We start from the raw sequence: 16,170 nt of genomic DNA on the forward strand, positions 1-16,170 counted from the left end.
GGGGGGGGGCTTGTCGTTAATTAAGGTCCCCTCACCCCCCCACTTAATTTCTGCTGATCTCATTTAGCAAACGGGGGCGGCGGCGAATTAAGAGGGATTAATTAATTAAGGCCCTGGTGACAAATTGGTCGGCAATGGCCGGTGACAGCAGCTTAAAGGTGGGGGGGGGTGGGTAAGGAAGGGGGGAAAAGGGGGGGGGGGGCGCTTCTAATTAGAGAGCAAGGTCTGTTATTATTGAGGGGGGGGTCTGTATATTTAGGGGGGTCTGTTTGATGAGGGGGGGTCCATAAGTTGGGTTTTACTGGGGGGGGGGTTGCATTTGGAGGCCCTAATTTTGGCTGGGGGGGGGGGGAGGAGCTGCACTATGGGATCATAGCACATAGATTTTGGGGGGGGGGGTTTCATGCGCTTGCGGGGGTCCCATGGTTTGATTGGGGGGGGGTCCAAGGCTTTGCTGAGGGCTCTTTGTGCTCATGGGGGGCCACACGCTTTGGGGGGGTCCCATTTTTTCTGGGGGGGGGCTTTGTGTTTCAGCCCCCCCACAATGGGTGGGTCGGGATGGGGGTCCCTTCCATCCCCCCCCCCCCCCATATGGTGAAGCTGTGCCCCCCCCCCCCCGGGTGCTGCTGTGCAGATGGAGCCTTAATCCACTCTGAGCTGGGAGGGGGGGGGGGGGGGCTAAGCCTGGTTTAAGGGCCCTAATGAAGGGGATAAAGGGGGAGGGGGGGGATCCACGTGGTGTGTGTCGCCCCATTGTGTGCCATGGGGGGTTATAGGAACACGGGGGGGGTGGGGGGGGCCTGTTAAGGGCTGGGTGACCCCAGTGAGGGTTATGGGATCACATTGGGGGTCTTAGGGATCACCTGAAGGGCCATAGGACCCACATTGGGTCCATGGAACCCACAGAAGGGCCTTTGGGACCCCAATGATGGGACTGGGACCCCATTAATGGGACTGGGACCCCAATAAGAGCCGTGTAACCCCATTAAGAGCTATGGGAAGCAGTGAATGGGATGCAGGTGAGGTATTGGGACCCCGTTTGTGACTGTGAGAGGCCAGTGGGGGTCTCTGGACCCCATTAAGGCCCTTTGGGACCCCATTAAATCCCTTTGGGACCCTATTAAGGCCCTATGGGACCCCATTAAGGCCCTTTGGGACCCCATTAAGGCCCTTTGGGACGCCATTAAGGCCCTTTGGGCCCCCATTAAAGCCCTATGGGGCCCCATTAAGGCCCTATGGGACCCCCATTAAGGCCCTTTGGGACCCCATTAAAGCCCTATGGGACCCCATTAAGGCCCTATGGGACCCCATTAAAGCCCTATGGGACGCCATTAAGGCCCTATGGGACGCCATTAAAGCCCTATGGGACCCCCATTAAGGCCCTATGGGACCCCATTAAGGCCCTATGGGACCCCATTAAGGCCCTTTGGGACCCCATTAAAGCCCTTTGGGACCCCATTAAAGCCCTATGGGACGCCATTAAGGCCCTATGGGACGCCATTAAGGCCCCATGGGACCCCCATTAAAGCCCTATGGGACCCCATTAAGGCCCTATGGAACCCCATTAAGGCCCTATGGGACGCCATTAAGGCCCTATGGGACCCCCATTAAAGCCCTTTGGGACCCCATTAAGGCCCTATGGGGCCCCATTAAAGCCCTTTGGGACCCCCATTAAGGCCCTATGGGGCCCCATTAAAGCCCTTTGGGACCCCCATTAAGACCCTATGGGACCCCATTAAGGCCCTATGAGACCCCATTAAGGCCCTATGGGACCCCATTAAGGCCCTATGGGACCCCATTAAGGCCCTATGGGACCCCATTAAGGCCCTATGAGACCCCATTAAGGCCCTATGGGACCCCATTAAGGCCCTATGAGACCCCATTAAGGCCCTATGAGACCCCATTAAGGCCCTATGGGACCCCATTAAGGCCCTATGAGACCCCATTAAGGCCCTATGGGACCCCCATTAAGGCCCTATGGGACCCCATTAAGGCCCTTTGGGACCCCCATTAAGGCCCTATGGGACGCCATTAAGGCCCTATGGGACGCCATTAAAGCCCTATGGGACCCCATTAAGGCCCTATGGGACGCCATTAAGGCCCCATGGGACCCCCATTAAAGCCCTATGGGACCCCATTAAGGCCCTATGGGACCCCAATAAGGCCCTATGGGTCGCCATTAAAGCCCTATGGGACCCCATTAAGGCCCTATGGGACCCCCTTTAAGGCCCTTTGGGACCCCATTAAGGCCCTTTGGGACCCCATTAAGGCCCTATGGGACCCCCATTAAGGCCCTATGGGACCCCATTAAGGCCCTATGGGACCCCATTAAGGCCCTTTGGGACCCCATTAAAGCCCTATGGGGCCCCATTAAGGCCCTTTGGGACCCCATTAAAGCCCTTTGGGACCCCATTAAGACCCTATGGGACCCCATTAAGGCCCTTTGGGACCCCATTAAGGCCCTTTGGGACCCCATTAAAGCTTTATGGGACCCCATTAAGGCCCTATGGGACGCCATATTAAGGCCCTTCGGATCCCACCGACGCCCTTTAGGACCTAGAGCATCCCGGAGGGCGGAAGTAGGGCTGTGTGGGCGTGGTCTCGGCCGGAAGTCGCGCGGCGCGTTGTGATGACGTAAAAGAAAAGATGGCGGCAGCTTTAGCGGTATGTGCCGGCCTGTCACCGCGGAGACGGCCTGGGGGGGGGCGGCCTATATGGGTTTATGGGGAGGGAGGGGGCCTATAAGGGTCTAATGGGGGGGGGGGGGGCCTATATGGGTCTACTGGGGGGGGGCGGCCTATAAGGGTTTATTGGGGGGCGGCCTATAAGGGTTTATGGGGTGGGAGGGGGCCTATATGGGTCTATTGGGGGGGGGGGGCTATGAGGGTTTATTGGGGAGGGGGCCGGCCTATAAGGGTCTATGGGGGGGGCCTATAAGGGTTTATGGGGTGGGAGGGGGCCTATAAGGGTCTATGGGGGGGGGGGGCCGGCTTATAAGGTTCTATGGGGGGGGCGACCTATAAGGGTCTATGGGGGGGGCCTATAAGGGTTTATGGGGTGGGGGGGCTATATGGGTCTATTGGGTGGGGGCGGCCTATAAGGGTCTATTGGGGGGGGGAGGCCTAAAAGGGTTTATGGGGGGGGGGGGCTATAAAGGTTTATTGGGGGTGGGGGTCGAGGTATTTGGGGGGGGGTCGTGGGGTTCAATGAGGTTTCTGTGGGCAGCGCTGTTTCCTGTTGTAGATACGGGGGCTCCGGGGGGGTCCCGTCCCGCTGCCCCCCCCCCACACACGGGGCGCTGTATCCGGAGCGCTGCGGAGGTTGGGGGAATGGTTCTATGAGGTGGAGGCGCTGATGGGGTGGGCGGAGCGAAGGAGGGTCCGGAGACTGCGCAGGATGAACGCGTATGTGGGGGGGGCCTTAATATGGGGATGGGGGGGGGGGTCTCAGTGTCACCCCCTTAATATGGGGATGGGGGGGAGGCTCAGTGTCACCCCCTTAATATGGGGACGGGGGGGGGCTCAGTGTCACCCCCTTAATATGGGGATGGGGGGGTCTCAGTGTCACCCCCTTAATATGGGGACGGGGGGGGGCTCAGTGTCACCCCCTGGGCACAGGGATGGGGATGGGGGGGGTCTCAATGTCACCCTCTTAATATGGGGACAAGGATGGGGGTCTCAATGTCACCCTCTTAATATGAGGACAAGGATGGGGGTCTTAGTGTCACCACCTTCATATGGGGACAGGGTTGGGGGTCTCAGTGTCACCCCCTTAATATGGGGACGGGGGGGGTCTCAGTGTCACCCCCTGGGCATAGGGTTGGGGATGGGGGGGTGTCAATGTTACCCTATTGATATGGGGATGGGGGTGGGGGTCTCAGTGTCACCCCCTGAGCACAGGGATGTGGGTCTCAGTGTCACTGCCTTAATATGGGGATAGGGATGGGGGTCTCAGTGTCACCCCCTTAATATGGGGGTGGGGGTGGGGGGCTCTGTCACTGCCTTAATATGGGGATAGGGGTAGGGGTCTGTCACCCCCTGGGCATAGGGTTGGGGATGGGAGGGGGTCTCAATGTCACCCTATTAATATGGGGACAGGGGTGGGGATCTCAGAGTCACCCCCTTAATATGGGGATGGGGGGCTCAGTGTCACCCCCTTAATATGGGGATGGGGGGCTCAGTGTCACCCCCTTAATATGGGGATGGGGGGCTCAGTGTCACTGCCTTAATACGGGGATGGGGGCTCAGTGTCACCCCCTGAGCCCAGGGTTGGGGGTCTCACCCCACACCCCCCCTCCTTCCATTCCCCCCCCCCAGGCACTACAGCTTCATCCAGACCCTTCATGGCGAGAACGTTGCAGCCGCCTTCTTCACCATGTCATGCGGAGGGAGGGTGAGGTGAGACCCCCCCCCCCCAACATTCTGACCCCCCCCTGGAGCTGTGGACCCCCCCTTTTCCCTCCCACCCCCCTTTATTTTTACCCCCCCCCCCCCAATAGGTTTGAAGGCCAGGAGCGCTGGCTGTGCGCAGACCGCAGGGGGCGCTGGAGCCCCGAAGTGCTGCAGTTCGAGCACACCCCGGTGGTCGCCGTGGATCTCAGAGGATCCCAACTCACATATGACGGGTTGGACAACCTCGGTGAGACCCCTCCCCACTTTTAGGGACCTCCTCCAACCCCACAGCGTCCCTTAAACCCCCCTGTACCCCATAGCATCCCTTAAACCTCCCTGTACCCCATAGCGTCCCTTAATTCCCCTTGGACCCCATAGCATCCCTTAAACCCCCTAGACCCCATAGCGTCCCTTAAACCCACCTGTACCCCATAGCATCCCTTAAACCCCCCTGTACCCCATAGCGTCCCTTAAACCCCCCTGGACCCCATAGCATCCCTTAAACCCCCTCCTGTACCCCATAGCATCTCTTAAACCCCCCTGGACACCATAGCATCCCTTAAACCCCCCTGTACCCCATAGCATCCCTTAAAGCCCCCTGGATCCCATAAGCATCCCTTAAACACCCCCCCGTACCCCATAGCATCCCTTAAACACCCCCCCGTACCCCATAGCATCCCTTAAACCCCCCTGTACCCCATAGCATCCCTTAATTCCCCTTGGACCCCATAGCATCCCTTAACCCCCCCTGTACCCCATAGCATCCCTTAAACCCCCCCATACCCCATAGTGTGCCCTAAACCCCTCTGGACCCCATAGCATCCCTTAAACTCCCCCATACCCCATAGCATCCCTTAAACCCCCCTGTACCCCATAGTGTCCCTTAAACCCCCCTGTACCCCATAGCATCCCTTAAACTCCCCCATACCCCATAGCATCCCTTAAACCCCCCTAGACCCCATAGCATCCCTTAAACTGCCCTGTACCCCATAGCATCCCTTAAACTCCCCCATACCCCATAGCATCCCTTAAACCCCCCTAGACCCCATAGCATCCCTTAAACTGCCCTGTACCCCATAGTGTGCCCTAAACCCCCCCTTATTTTTCTTGTCCCCCCCCCAAGTGCCCCTAAAGAAGCTGCAGCACCTGGACCTGAGCGGCTGCCCCCATGTGGACGACTGGACGCTGGGGAGGCTGCACGTCTTTGGGCCCAGCCTGGAGCTGCTGTCGGTGGCGGGTTGTCCCCGCGTCACTGAGAGGGGGCTGGCAACGCTGCATCAGCTGCCGTGAGTTGGGGAGGGGGCTATGGGGGGGGCTATGGGGGGTGGGGGGCTGGGGGGGGGCCCTGAGCACAGGGATGGGGATGGGGGGGCCTGAATGTCACCCCCTGAGCACAGGGTTGGGGGTCCCCTTTGTATGGGGACAGGGGTGGGGGTCTCAGTGTCACCCCCTTAATATGGGGACAGGGGATGGGGGTCTCAGTGTGATCCCCTTAATATGGGGATAGGGGTGGGGGTCTCAGTGTCACCCCCTTAATATGGGGATAGGGATGAGGGTCTCAGTGTGATCCCCTTAATATGGGGATAGGGATGGGGGTCTCAGTGTCACCCCCTGAGCACAGGGATGGGGATGGGGGGGGGGGTCTCAGTGTCACCCCTATAATATGGGGACAGGGGATGGGGGTCTCAGTGTCACCCCCTGAGCACAGGGATGGGGATGGGGGGGGGTCTCAGTGTCACCCCTATAATATGGGGACAGGGGTGGGGGTCTCAGTGTCACCCCCTTAATATGGGGACAGGGATGGGGGTCACCCCATAAGCACAGGGTTGGGGGTCTCAGTGTCACCCCCTTAATATGGGGACAAGGATGAAGGTCTCAGTGTGATCCCCTTAATATGGGGATAGGGATGGGGGTCTCAGTGTCACCCCCTGAGCACAGGGATGGGGCTGGGGGTCTCAGTGTCACCCTCTTAATATGGGGACAGGGATGGGGGTCTCACTGCCACCCCCTGAGCACAGGGATGTGGCTGGGGGTCTCAGTGTCACCCCACTGAGGGCAGGGATGTGGATGAGCCCCCCCCCCCACAGTGGGGGGGCTGTTGAATGTGTGTCCCCCCCCCCCCAGGAAGCTGCAGTATCTGGATGTTGGGGGGCTGTCGGTGCCCAGCCCGGGGCTTCTGCGGATTCTGCTGGAGGAGATGCTGCCCCACTGCCAGGTGGTGGGCATGGACATGGGGGACGTGGGGGACATGGGGGAGGGGAACCCCACAGAGACCCCCCCACCCCCCCCCACATGACAGTGCTGTGATGGGGGGGGGGGGGTTGAGGTGGCATTAAATGCATTGAGGTCACTGTGCTGTGTCTAAGGGGTGGTTTGGGTTCATGCTGGGGGCTGGGGGCACCTCGGGGGGGTTTGGGGATGGGGGGGGTCAGATTCACACCCCAAAGCCCCCCCCCCCCAACCCCCATAAGCTGGGTTAATTGCTTCCTATAGGGGGGAGGTTGGTCAGTCTGCCCTAAAGGGGGCTCATTGCCCCCCCATGGGTTAATTACCCCCTCCAAGGCAATCAGTGCCCCTTGAAGATGGTTAATTACCCCCCCCAGGGCAATAATTGCCCTTCCCACAGGCTTGCTGACCCCCTCATTGGGCTCTGCTCCCCCCACAAAGGGCTCAGATCCTCCCCCCCCCCCCCATTACAGCCTTTGCTCTGCAGCTGGGTCGGACACACAGCCGCGTTTATTGGCAGAGCACATCCCTGGGGGGGGGGCGGGGGTCCCATCAGGATGGGGGTCCCGGGGGTGTCAGGTTGAGGTGGGGAGGGGGCTCCCATTAGGATGGGGGTCCCGGGGTGTCAGGTTGGGGGTGGGGGGGTCTCGTTTGTCATAGAGCTCTATGGGGTAATGCTCCCCATGGTGCTGTAGGGACCCATTAGTATGGGGGTCCCAAGGGTGTCAGGTTGAGGTGGGGAGGGGGCTCCCATTAGGATGGGGGTCCTGTGGGTGTCATGTTTGGGGTGAGGGGTCTCACTTCTCATAGAGCTCCATGGGGTAATGCTCCCTGTAGTGCTGTAGGGACCCATTAATTAGGATGGGGGTCCCGGGGGGTGTCAGGTTGAGTTGTGTGGGGTGGGTGTCAGTTTGGGGGGGGGTCTCACTTCTCATAGAGCTCCATGGGGTAATGCTCCCCGTAGTGCTGCAGGTGGCGCTCGAGAGCCGCTCGTTGCCGTTGCAGGTTCGGGGGCATCTCGCGATACACGTCGGTAAAAAGGTGCTGTGGGTTCGGTTTGGGTTTGCGCTCCGCCTGCTCAAACGCCTCCATCACCTGGGGGGGGATGGGGGTAAAATGGGGGGGGGGGCAGCCCCCGATCAGCCGCTGTTTGACCCCAAAATGGGGGGTGAAGGGTAACGGGGGGGGGGAGTGAGTAGTAGTGTTGTATGTGGATGTGTTTGGGGTGCCATGTGTGTGGACTCTGCATAAGGACCCCAATTACCCCCCAAAGGACCCTCCATCCCCCCCAAAGGAACCCAATTCCCCCCCAACCCCCACGAGGACCCCCATCCTCCCCCGTGGGACCCCCATCCCCCTCATAGGACCCCAATTCCCACCCAAAGGACCCCCATGCCCCACAAAGACCCTCATCCCCCCACAAAGGACCCTCCCTCCCCACAAAGGACCCCCATCCCTCCCATAGGACCCCAATTCCCTCCCAAGGGACCCCCATCCCCCTTCATAGGACCCCAATTCTCCCCCCAAAGGACCCTCCCTCCCCACAAGGACCCTTCATCCTCCCCCATGGGACCCCCATCCCCCCCATAGGACCCCAATTCCCTCCCAAGGGACCCCCATCCCCCCTCATGGGACCCCAATTCCCACCCAAAGGACCCCCATGCCCCACAACAACCCTCATCCCCCCACAAAGGACCCAAATTCCCCCACAAAGGACCCTCCCTCCCCCACAAAGGACCCCCATCCCCCCTCATAGGACCCCAATTCCGCCCTCAAAGGACCCTCCCTCCCCCACAAAGGACCCCCATCCCCCCCATAGGACCCCAATTCCCTCCCAATGGACCCCCATCCCCCCCATAGGACCCCAATTCCCCCCCCAAAGGACCCCCATCCTTCCCATAGGACCCCAATTCCCCCCCCATAGGACCCCCATCCCCCCATAGGACCCCAATTCCCCCCCCATAGGACCCCCATCCCCCCATAGGACCCCAATTCCCCCCCCAAAGGTCCCTCCCTCCCCACAAGGACCCCCATCCCCCCTCATAGAACCCCCCCCCCCCCCAGCCCACCTTCCTGCGGGAGCTTTTCCTCCAGCCCTTCTCCTGCTCCTCGTCCCACCAGCCCCTGCCCTGCATGTAATGCCGCAGGCGGGAGATGGGGTGGTCCTGTTTGTCCCAATAGTTCACCTCGTCCACAGAGCGGTAGGCAGAGCTGTCATCACTGGTGCTGTGGTGGCCAATGCTGGGGGGGGACAAGGAAGGGGTTAATGGGGGGCTTTGGGGGGATAGAAGGGGTTAATGGGGGAAGGAAGGGGTTAATGGGGGATTTGGGGGACAAGGAAGGGGTTAATGGGGGGGTTTGGAGGAAGCAAGGGGTTAATGAGGGGCTTTAGGGGAAGGAAGGGGTTAATGGGGGAAGGAAGAGGTTAATGGGGGATTTGGGGGGCAAGGAAGGGGTTAATGGGGGGGTTTTGGGGGAAGGAAGGGGTTAATGAGGGGCTTTGGGGGGATAGAAGGGGTTAATGGGGGCTTTGGGGGGGAGCAAGGGGATAATGGGGGGATTTGGGAGGGAAGGAAGGAGTTAATGGGTTTTGGGGGAGAGGAAGGGGATAATGGGGGATTAATGGGGGTTTTGGGGAAGAAATGGGTTAATGGGGGATTTTGGGGTGGGGGTATGGGAATACTGGGGTGTAATTTGGGGGGGTAGGAATGAGGTGTAGTGGGAATGAGGGGAGTAATGGGGGAGTAATGGGGTACAATGGCATGGAATAGTAATAAGGGGGGTGGGGGGGCTGTATGGGGGTGGGGGTTCTATGGGGTTGGGGGGGGGGGTTCTATGGGGTGGGGGGGCTCCTACCGGTACGTCATGGCCTCAATGAGGAAGGGCTGGTTCTCAGCCACGGCGCGGCGCCGCGCTTCCTTGGTGGCGTTATAAACAGCAAAGACATCGTTGCCATCCACGCGGATGGAGAGCAGCCCATAGCCCGGACCCCGAGCCGCTATGGGGACAGCCAAAAATGGGGGTGAAGACCCCCCTTGTGCCCCCTTTATACCCCCAAATCCCACCCCCCTCCCCTCCTTACCGATGCCGTCCCCCCGGTACTGCTCGGAGGTGGGGGTGGAGATGGCGTAGCCGTTGTTACGGCAGAAGAAGATGATGGGGCACTCCAAGGTGGCAGCGAAGTTGAAGCCGGCGTGGGCGTCCCCTTCACTCGCAGCCCCCTCCCCAAAATAACAGATGACGGCCCGGCTGGTGTCAGCGCGTTTGATGGCGTAGGCAGCCCCCACGGCTGGGGGGGGAAGGATAGAGGGGGTTATGGGGGGGTTATGGGGTGGGATTGGGGGGGGGGGTTAAATGGAGGATGTAGTGGATGGGCTGGGGGTCTTAGGGGGGTTATAAGGGGTCCTGGGGGGGGTCATAGGGGGTCCTGTGGGGGTTTATGGGGGTCCTGGGTGATGTAGGGGGGTTATGGGGTGGGATTGGGGGAGGGGGAAGTAAAATGGAGGCTGTGGTGGATGGGCTGGGGGTGTTGGGGGTGTTTAATGGGGTCCTGGGTGGCGCAGAGGGGGATTATGGGGGGTCCTGAGGAGGTTATGGGGGGTCGCTGGGGGGGGAGGGGGCTCTATGGGTGGTCCTGGGTGGTGTAGGAGGGTTTATAGGAAGTCCTTGGAAGGGGAGGGGGAGTAGTGAGGGATGGGGAGGGTTGGGTGGTGGGATTGGTTGGCAAAACAGAGGCTATAGTGGGTGGGCTGGGGGTCCTGGTGGGGTTTATGGGGGTCCTGGGAGGGTATGGAGGGGTTATGGGGGTCCTGAGTTGGGGGGGTGGGGGGGGGGGTCACCTTGTGGGATCTGTGTATCCAGAGGGGACGAGGTGGTAATGAAGTGGGGTTATGGGGGACCCTGGGGGGGGTCATGGGGGATCCTGGGGGGGGTTATGGGGGGCCCTGGGGGGGGGTTATGGGGGTCCTGAGTTGGAGGGGTGGGGGGGGTCACCTTGTGGGATCTGTGTGGCCAGAGGGGACGAGATGGTGACGAAGTGGCGCTCACGGCAGCCGTAGTGCACGGGCATCTGCCGACCTCGGCCGGGGTCGCTGGCATTGCCATAACACTGAGCCATAAAGAGATCCAGGGGGTACCCCCGGTACATCAGCACCCCTACAACAAAGGGGAGATGGAGGAAAAAAACATCATTTTTTAGTGATTTTCCCTCTAAAAAAGACAAAATTTGGGTCCATATTTGGGGTCCTCACCCGCCTCGCGGTACTGCCCAAACACCAGGTCGGTGTCATCCAGCGCCGCCGCGCTGCCCACGTGTGTCCCCTCCTCACCATAGTTGGTCATATAGAAGGAAATCCGGCCCTGGGGGGGGCACAGGGGGGTCAGGGGGGCACAAATAGGGGCTTCCACCCCCCAACCTCAGCCCCACATCTGGGCCCCCTACCTGCCGCTGGGACTCGTAGAGGATGCGATCCATGGTGTTGAGGAGCGTCATGGTCTTGTAGAGCTTCAGCACCAGCTCCTTGGACAGCTACGGGGCACACGCGTGTCACATGCGTGTCACATGCGTGTTTGCGGTGTGGGAGGTGTTTAGGGTGTCACAGACCTGGCTGTTGGGTGTGTGGGGTGTCACACGTGTGGATGTGGTGTGTTCATAGTATCACACATGTGTCCATAGCCATGTTTACAGCCTCACACACGTGTCCATGGCGTGTTCACAGCCTCACACACGTGTCCATGGTGTGTTCACAGCCTCACACACGTGTCCATGGTGTGTTCACAGCCTCACACACGTGTCTATGGCGTGTTCACAGCCTCACACACGTGTCCATGGCGTGTTCACAGCACCACATGTGTGTCCATGGCGTGTTCACAGCCTCACACATGTGTCCATGGCGTGTTCACAGCTTCACACACGTGTCCATAGCCATGTTCACAGCTTCACACACGTGTCCATGGTGTGTTCACAGCCTCACACACGTGTCCATGGTGTGTTCACAGCCTCACACACGTGTCTATGGCGTGTTCACAGCCTCACACACGTGTCCATGGCGTGTTCACAGCACCACATGTGTGTCCATGGCGTGTTCACAGCCTCACACATGTGTCCATGGCGTGTTCACAGCTTCACACACGTGTCCATGGCGTGTTCACAGCCTCACATACGTGTCCATGGCATGTTCACAGCCTCACACACGCGTCCATGGCATGTTCACAGCCTCACACACGTGTCCATGGCGTGTTCCCAGCCTCACACACGTGGCTGTGCCCCATCAGGGTGCCCCCCTCACCTGCGGGTCCTGGCTGGGGTTGATGATGTGGCCCTGTCGGTCCATGACACGGTACACGGGGATCCCAGAGATGACATTGGGTTGGATGAACTCCAGGCGATCCACAAACTCAGCTGAGGCTCCGGGGAACTGCGGCTTCTCCTCCAGCGATGGGAAATCCCGCTGTGGGGTTATTGGGGTCATCCCATGGCAATAAAAGGTCCTAAAAGCCACCGACCCGAAAAGGGACCCGGTACCGACCCACACATGGACGGACAGTAAGTGCTTGGGGGGGGTTTGTGGGGTTGGAGAGAGGGATGTAAGGATATGGGAGTGGGATATGGGGACATGGGGGTGGGATATGGGGACATGGGGGTGGGATGTGGGACATGGGGGTGGGATATGGGGACACGGGGGTGGGATACGGGGACATGGGGGTGCGATATGGGAACATGGGGACATGGGGATGGGATGTACAGACATCAAGGTGGGCTATGGGGACATGGGGGTGGGATATAGGGACATGGGGACATAGGGGTGGGATGGAGGGACATGGGGGTGGGATATAAGGACATCAGGGTGGGATATGGGGACATGAGGATGGGATATAGGGTCATGAGGATGCAATGTAGGGACATGGGGGTGGAATATGGGCTCACTGGGATAACATATGGGGACATCAGGTGGAATATAGGGTCATGGGGGTGGGATATGGGGTCATGGGGGTGGAATATGGGGACCTAGGGATAACATATGGGGACATCAGGTGGGACATAGGGTCATGGGGGTGGAATATGGGGACATGGGGGTGGGATATGGGGATCTAGGGATAACATATGGGGACATCAGGTGGGATATAGGGACATGGGGGTGGGCTGTAGGGACATGGGGGTGGAATATGGGCTCATGGGGACAACATATGGGGACATCAGGTGGGATATAGGGTCATGGGGGTGGAATATGGGGACCTAGGGATAACATATGGGGATATCAGGTGGGACATAGGGTCATGGAGGTGGGATATAGAGACATGGGGGTGGGATATGGGCACATGAAGGTGGGCTATAGGGACATAGGGGTGGAATATGGGCACATAGGGATAACATATGGGGACATCAGGTGGGATATAGGGTCATGGGGGTGGAATATGGGCACATGGGGGTGGGCTATAGGGACACAGGGGTGGAATATGGGCACATAGGGATAACATATGGGGACATCAGGTGGGATATAGGGTCATGTGGGTGGGATATGGGGTCATGGGGGTGGAATATGGGGACCTAGGGATAATATATGGGGATATCAGGTGGGATATAGAGACATGGGGGTGGGATATGGGCACATGGGGGTGGGCTGTAGGGTCATGGGGTGGAATATGGGCACATAGGGATAACATATGGGGACATCAGGTGGGATATAGGGTCATGGGAGTGAAATATGGGCACATAGGGATAACATATGGGGATATCAGGTGGGATATAGGGTCATAGGGGTGGAATATGGGCACATAGGGATAACATATGGGGACATCAGGTGGGATATAGGGTCATGGGAGTGAAATATGGGCACATAGGGATAACATATGGGGATATCAGGTGGGATATAGGGTCATGGGGGTGGAATATGGGCACATAGGGATAACATATGGGGATATCAGGTGGGATATAGGGTCATGGGGGTGGAATATGGGCACATAGGGGTGCGCTATAGGGACACAGGGGTGGAATACGGGCACATAGGGATAACATATGGGGACATCAGGTGGGACATAGGGTCATGGGGTTGGGCTGTAGGGTCATGGGGTTGGGCTGTAGGGACATGGGGTTGGGCTGTAGGGACATGGGGTTGGGCTGTCGGCTCATTGGGATACATGGCCGTGGGCTCACAGGGCCGGGATGTGGGGAAGGCCCGTAGGCCCACAGGGCCACAGCCGGGCTGTGGGGACACGGCGGTAGGACACCGGGCACACGGTGACACAGCGGGGGCAGCTGCTGCGGGACCCCGGCCACCCCCCCCCCACTCACGGCGGTGCCGAGGCCTCGCCTCGCTGTCCCCGGAGCCGCCCACAGCAGCCGCCCCCGCAGCGCCCTCAGCGCTAACGCCGCCATCTTGGGAGGCGGAAGTCGCCTCAGGGAGAGGGCGGAAGTTGCCTGAAGGCGGGAGGAAGTTCCTCTGGGAGTGACCCGGAAGTTCCTCTGGGAGCGACCCGGAAGCCGCCTCGGAACGAGCGGAAGTTCCGCCATCTTGGCCGGCAGCGGCCTCATTGGCAATGGAGGCGGCGGAGGAGGCGTTGGGCTGCTCGTTGCGGCCGTTCTCCTGCGAGCAAGGCCCGCTGTCCCGGCCCGACGGCTCCGCCACGTTCGTGCAGGGTGCGCAATGGGACCGCGGGACCCTACGCGGCCTCGCCCGGCCTATGGGCTTCATCCGGGCCTACACCGAGGCCTGTTCCCCGCTCCGGGCCTTCCCCGTCCCGCACCCCCAGCCCTGAATTAACGCTGTGTCCCCTCCCAATAGGTGACACGTCGGTGCTGGCCGGGCTGTACGGCCCCGCCGAGGTGAAGGGCAGCAGGGAGAGCCCCGACCGAGCCACGGTGGAAGTGCTGCTGCGGCCCAAGGTCGGGCTGCCCGGTGGGTGCTGCGGCTCCGTGTCCCTTCCGTTCTCATACCCCATCACGGTCCTATACGCCTTTATAACCCCCTGTGTGCCTTCGTGTCCCTTCTATTCTCATATCCCATCACGGTCCTATACACCTTAATGCCCCCCCCCCAACGACCCACCGTGCCCTGTTATCCCCCCCCCGTGTCCCCCCATCTCCTCCCCAAGCTCTGTTGAGCCCCACGGTGCCCCCCCCCCCCCCCACATCCCCAACCCCCTCCCGCTCCATCACTTCCCATTGGATCCAACCACGTTCCCACCACATCCTCACGTCACCCCGTGTCCCTCTGTCCCCTCCAATGGCCCTTTAACCCCCCCGTGTCCCTCTGGTCCATGACCCCCTCATGTCTCTCTGTCCCCCCCCCATGTTCCCCTCCATCCCCCCATGTCCCTCTGTCCCCCCGTGTCCTCCTTCCCCCCATGTCCCCTCTATCTGTCCTCCCCGTGTCCTCTGTCCCATGACCCCCTCATGTCTCTGTCCCCCCCCATATCCCCCTCCCCTCCATCCCCCCATGTCCCTCTGTCCCATGACCCCCTCATGTCCCTCTGCTCCCCCATTATGTCCCTCTAACCCTTCATGTCCCTCTGTCCCCCCATGTCCCTCTGTCCCCCTCCAGGCGTGGCAGAGCGCAGCCGGGAGCAGCTCCTTCGGAGGACATTTGAGGCTGTGCTGCTGGGATCCCTGCACCCCCGAACCTCCATCACTGTGGTGCTGCAGGTGCTGAGCGATGCCGGCTCCGTATCCTTGGGGTGATGTTTAGGGGGGGGGGGGCCATATGGGGTGATGGTTTTGGGATGGGGAGAATAGGGAGGGTCTTATTTTGGGGGGCTCTGTGGGGTGTGAGGGCTTTGGGGGCTCCGTGGGTGAAGGTTTGGGAGGGAAGCCATGCTGCTGTTGGTGTATTTTGGGGTGTCCCCCCCCTCCACCTTGACCCCCCCCCCAGCTCCTCGCCTGCTGCCTGAATGCTGCCTGCATGGGGCTGTTGGATGCGGGGCTGCCGCTCTCCACCCTCTTCTGTGGGGGTCACCTGTGCCATTGACCCCATGGGGACATCGTCCTCGACCCCACCGCCCAGCAGGAGCAGGTCAGACCCCCCGAACCCCCCCAAAATCCCATGATCCCCTCCAAATCCATGACACCCCTTAAAATCCCATGACCCCCCCCAAGAAATGCCCACAAACCCTTCTGACCCCCCACAAACCCTTCTGATCCCACACAAACCCTTCTGACCCCCCCCCAAAACTCTGCCCCCCCCCCCATAGGAAGCCCATGCAGTCCTCACGTTTGCCATTGCTGGCCCCAACGCAAGGTGCTGGCCACCACCAGCCGTGGCAGCTGCTCTGCAGAGGAGGTGAGTTTGTGCTTGGGGGGTGGGGGGGAAACAACACCATTTTGGGGCTAAACTGGGACAGAACGGTTCATTCACCCCCTCTTGTGTCCCTCTCAACTCCATCCCCTCCCCACCCATCACCTCTCCCCCTCCATATCCCCCCCCAACCCCCCTCTATCCCCCCCATCACCTCCCCCTCCTCCATCCCCCCATCCTCTCCCCCCCTGCATCCCCTCAATCCCCCCCATCCCCTTCCCCCATCCTGTCCCCCCCCTGCATCCCCCCTATCCCCTCCATCC

General features: G+C 60.2%; 3 protein-coding genes across 5 annotated transcripts; 2 read left to right on the forward strand and 1 right to left on the reverse strand.

The window, feature by feature from the left end:
• The first annotated feature begins 2,621 nt into the window (after positions 1–2,621).
• Positions 2,622–6,741, forward strand: DMAC2 (distal membrane arm assembly component 2). 3 transcript variants are annotated; one of them, XM_085534922.1, is made up of 6 exons: positions 2,622–2,664; positions 3,244–3,404; positions 4,317–4,397; positions 4,499–4,638; positions 5,515–5,677; positions 6,516–6,741. In XM_085534922.1, the coding sequence occupies exons 1-6, from the start codon at positions 2,647–2,649 to the stop codon at positions 6,685–6,687; spliced, it is 735 nt and encodes a 244-aa protein (XP_085391048.1). In that variant the 5' UTR covers positions 2,622–2,646; the 3' UTR covers positions 6,688–6,741. The 3 variants fall into 3 exon arrangements, with proteins under 3 accessions (XP_085391048.1, XP_085391049.1, XP_085391050.1); XM_085534923.1 differs by lacking the exon at positions 4,317–4,397; XM_085534924.1 differs by lacking the exon at positions 3,244–3,404.
• A 364-nt stretch (positions 6,742–7,105) lies between these two features.
• On the reverse strand, positions 7,106–14,014 carry LOC107307112 (branched chain keto acid dehydrogenase E1 subunit alpha). Its single transcript, XM_085534921.1, has 9 exons — positions 13,909–14,014; positions 11,906–12,067; positions 11,059–11,145; positions 10,868–10,976; positions 10,611–10,772; positions 9,700–9,906; positions 9,474–9,615; positions 8,687–8,858; positions 7,106–7,712 (listed from the first exon to the last, which is right to left on the reverse strand). Exons 1-9 carry the CDS (start codon positions 13,990–13,992, stop codon positions 7,542–7,544), a joined length of 1,296 nt encoding a protein of 431 aa, XP_085391047.1. The 5' UTR covers positions 13,993–14,014; the 3' UTR covers positions 7,106–7,541.
• Positions 14,015–14,080: 66 nt separating this feature from the next.
• LOC107307101 (exosome complex component RRP46) lies at positions 14,081–15,958 on the forward strand. The gene is given in 6 exon segments (XM_085534925.1): positions 14,081–14,253; positions 14,399–14,512; positions 15,158–15,279; positions 15,485–15,625; positions 15,804–15,837; positions 15,840–15,958. Coding segments are annotated over 6 exon segments (615 nt in total). The 5' UTR covers positions 14,081–14,153; the 3' UTR covers positions 15,944–15,958.
• Positions 15,959–16,170: the final 212 nt, after the last annotated feature.

This window comes from Coturnix japonica, unplaced genomic scaffold (assembly GCF_054131305.1).
Source record: "Coturnix japonica strain WE unplaced genomic scaffold, WE-NBRP24 Scf103, whole genome shotgun sequence".
Classification (NCBI taxonomy): domain Eukaryota; kingdom Metazoa; phylum Chordata; class Aves; order Galliformes; family Phasianidae; genus Coturnix; species Coturnix japonica.

Excerpts from the sequence above, each read along its gene's own strand:
- DMAC2 (XM_085534922.1), top strand. Across the intron at positions 3,405-4,316 it reads AGACTGCGCAGGATGAACGC|GCACTACAGCTTCATCCAGA; the intron begins GTATGTGGGGGG and ends CCCCCCCCCCAG. Across the intron at positions 5,678-6,515 it reads GCAACGCTGCATCAGCTGCC|GAAGCTGCAGTATCTGGATG; the intron begins GTGAGTTGGGGA and ends CCCCCCCCCCAG.
- LOC107307112 (XM_085534921.1), bottom strand. The coding sequence starts at position 13,992 with ATGGCGGCGTTAGCGCTGAGGGCGCTGCGGGGGCGGCTGCTGTGGGCG. Across the intron at positions 9,907-10,610 it reads GGCCACACAGATCCCACAAG|CCGTGGGGGCTGCCTACGCC; the intron begins GTGACCCCCCCC and ends TTCCCCCCCCAG. Across the intron at positions 7,713-8,686 it reads GGAAAAGCTCCCGCAGGAAG|GTGATGGAGGCGTTTGAGCA; the intron begins GTGGGCTGGGGG and ends ATCCCCCCCCAG.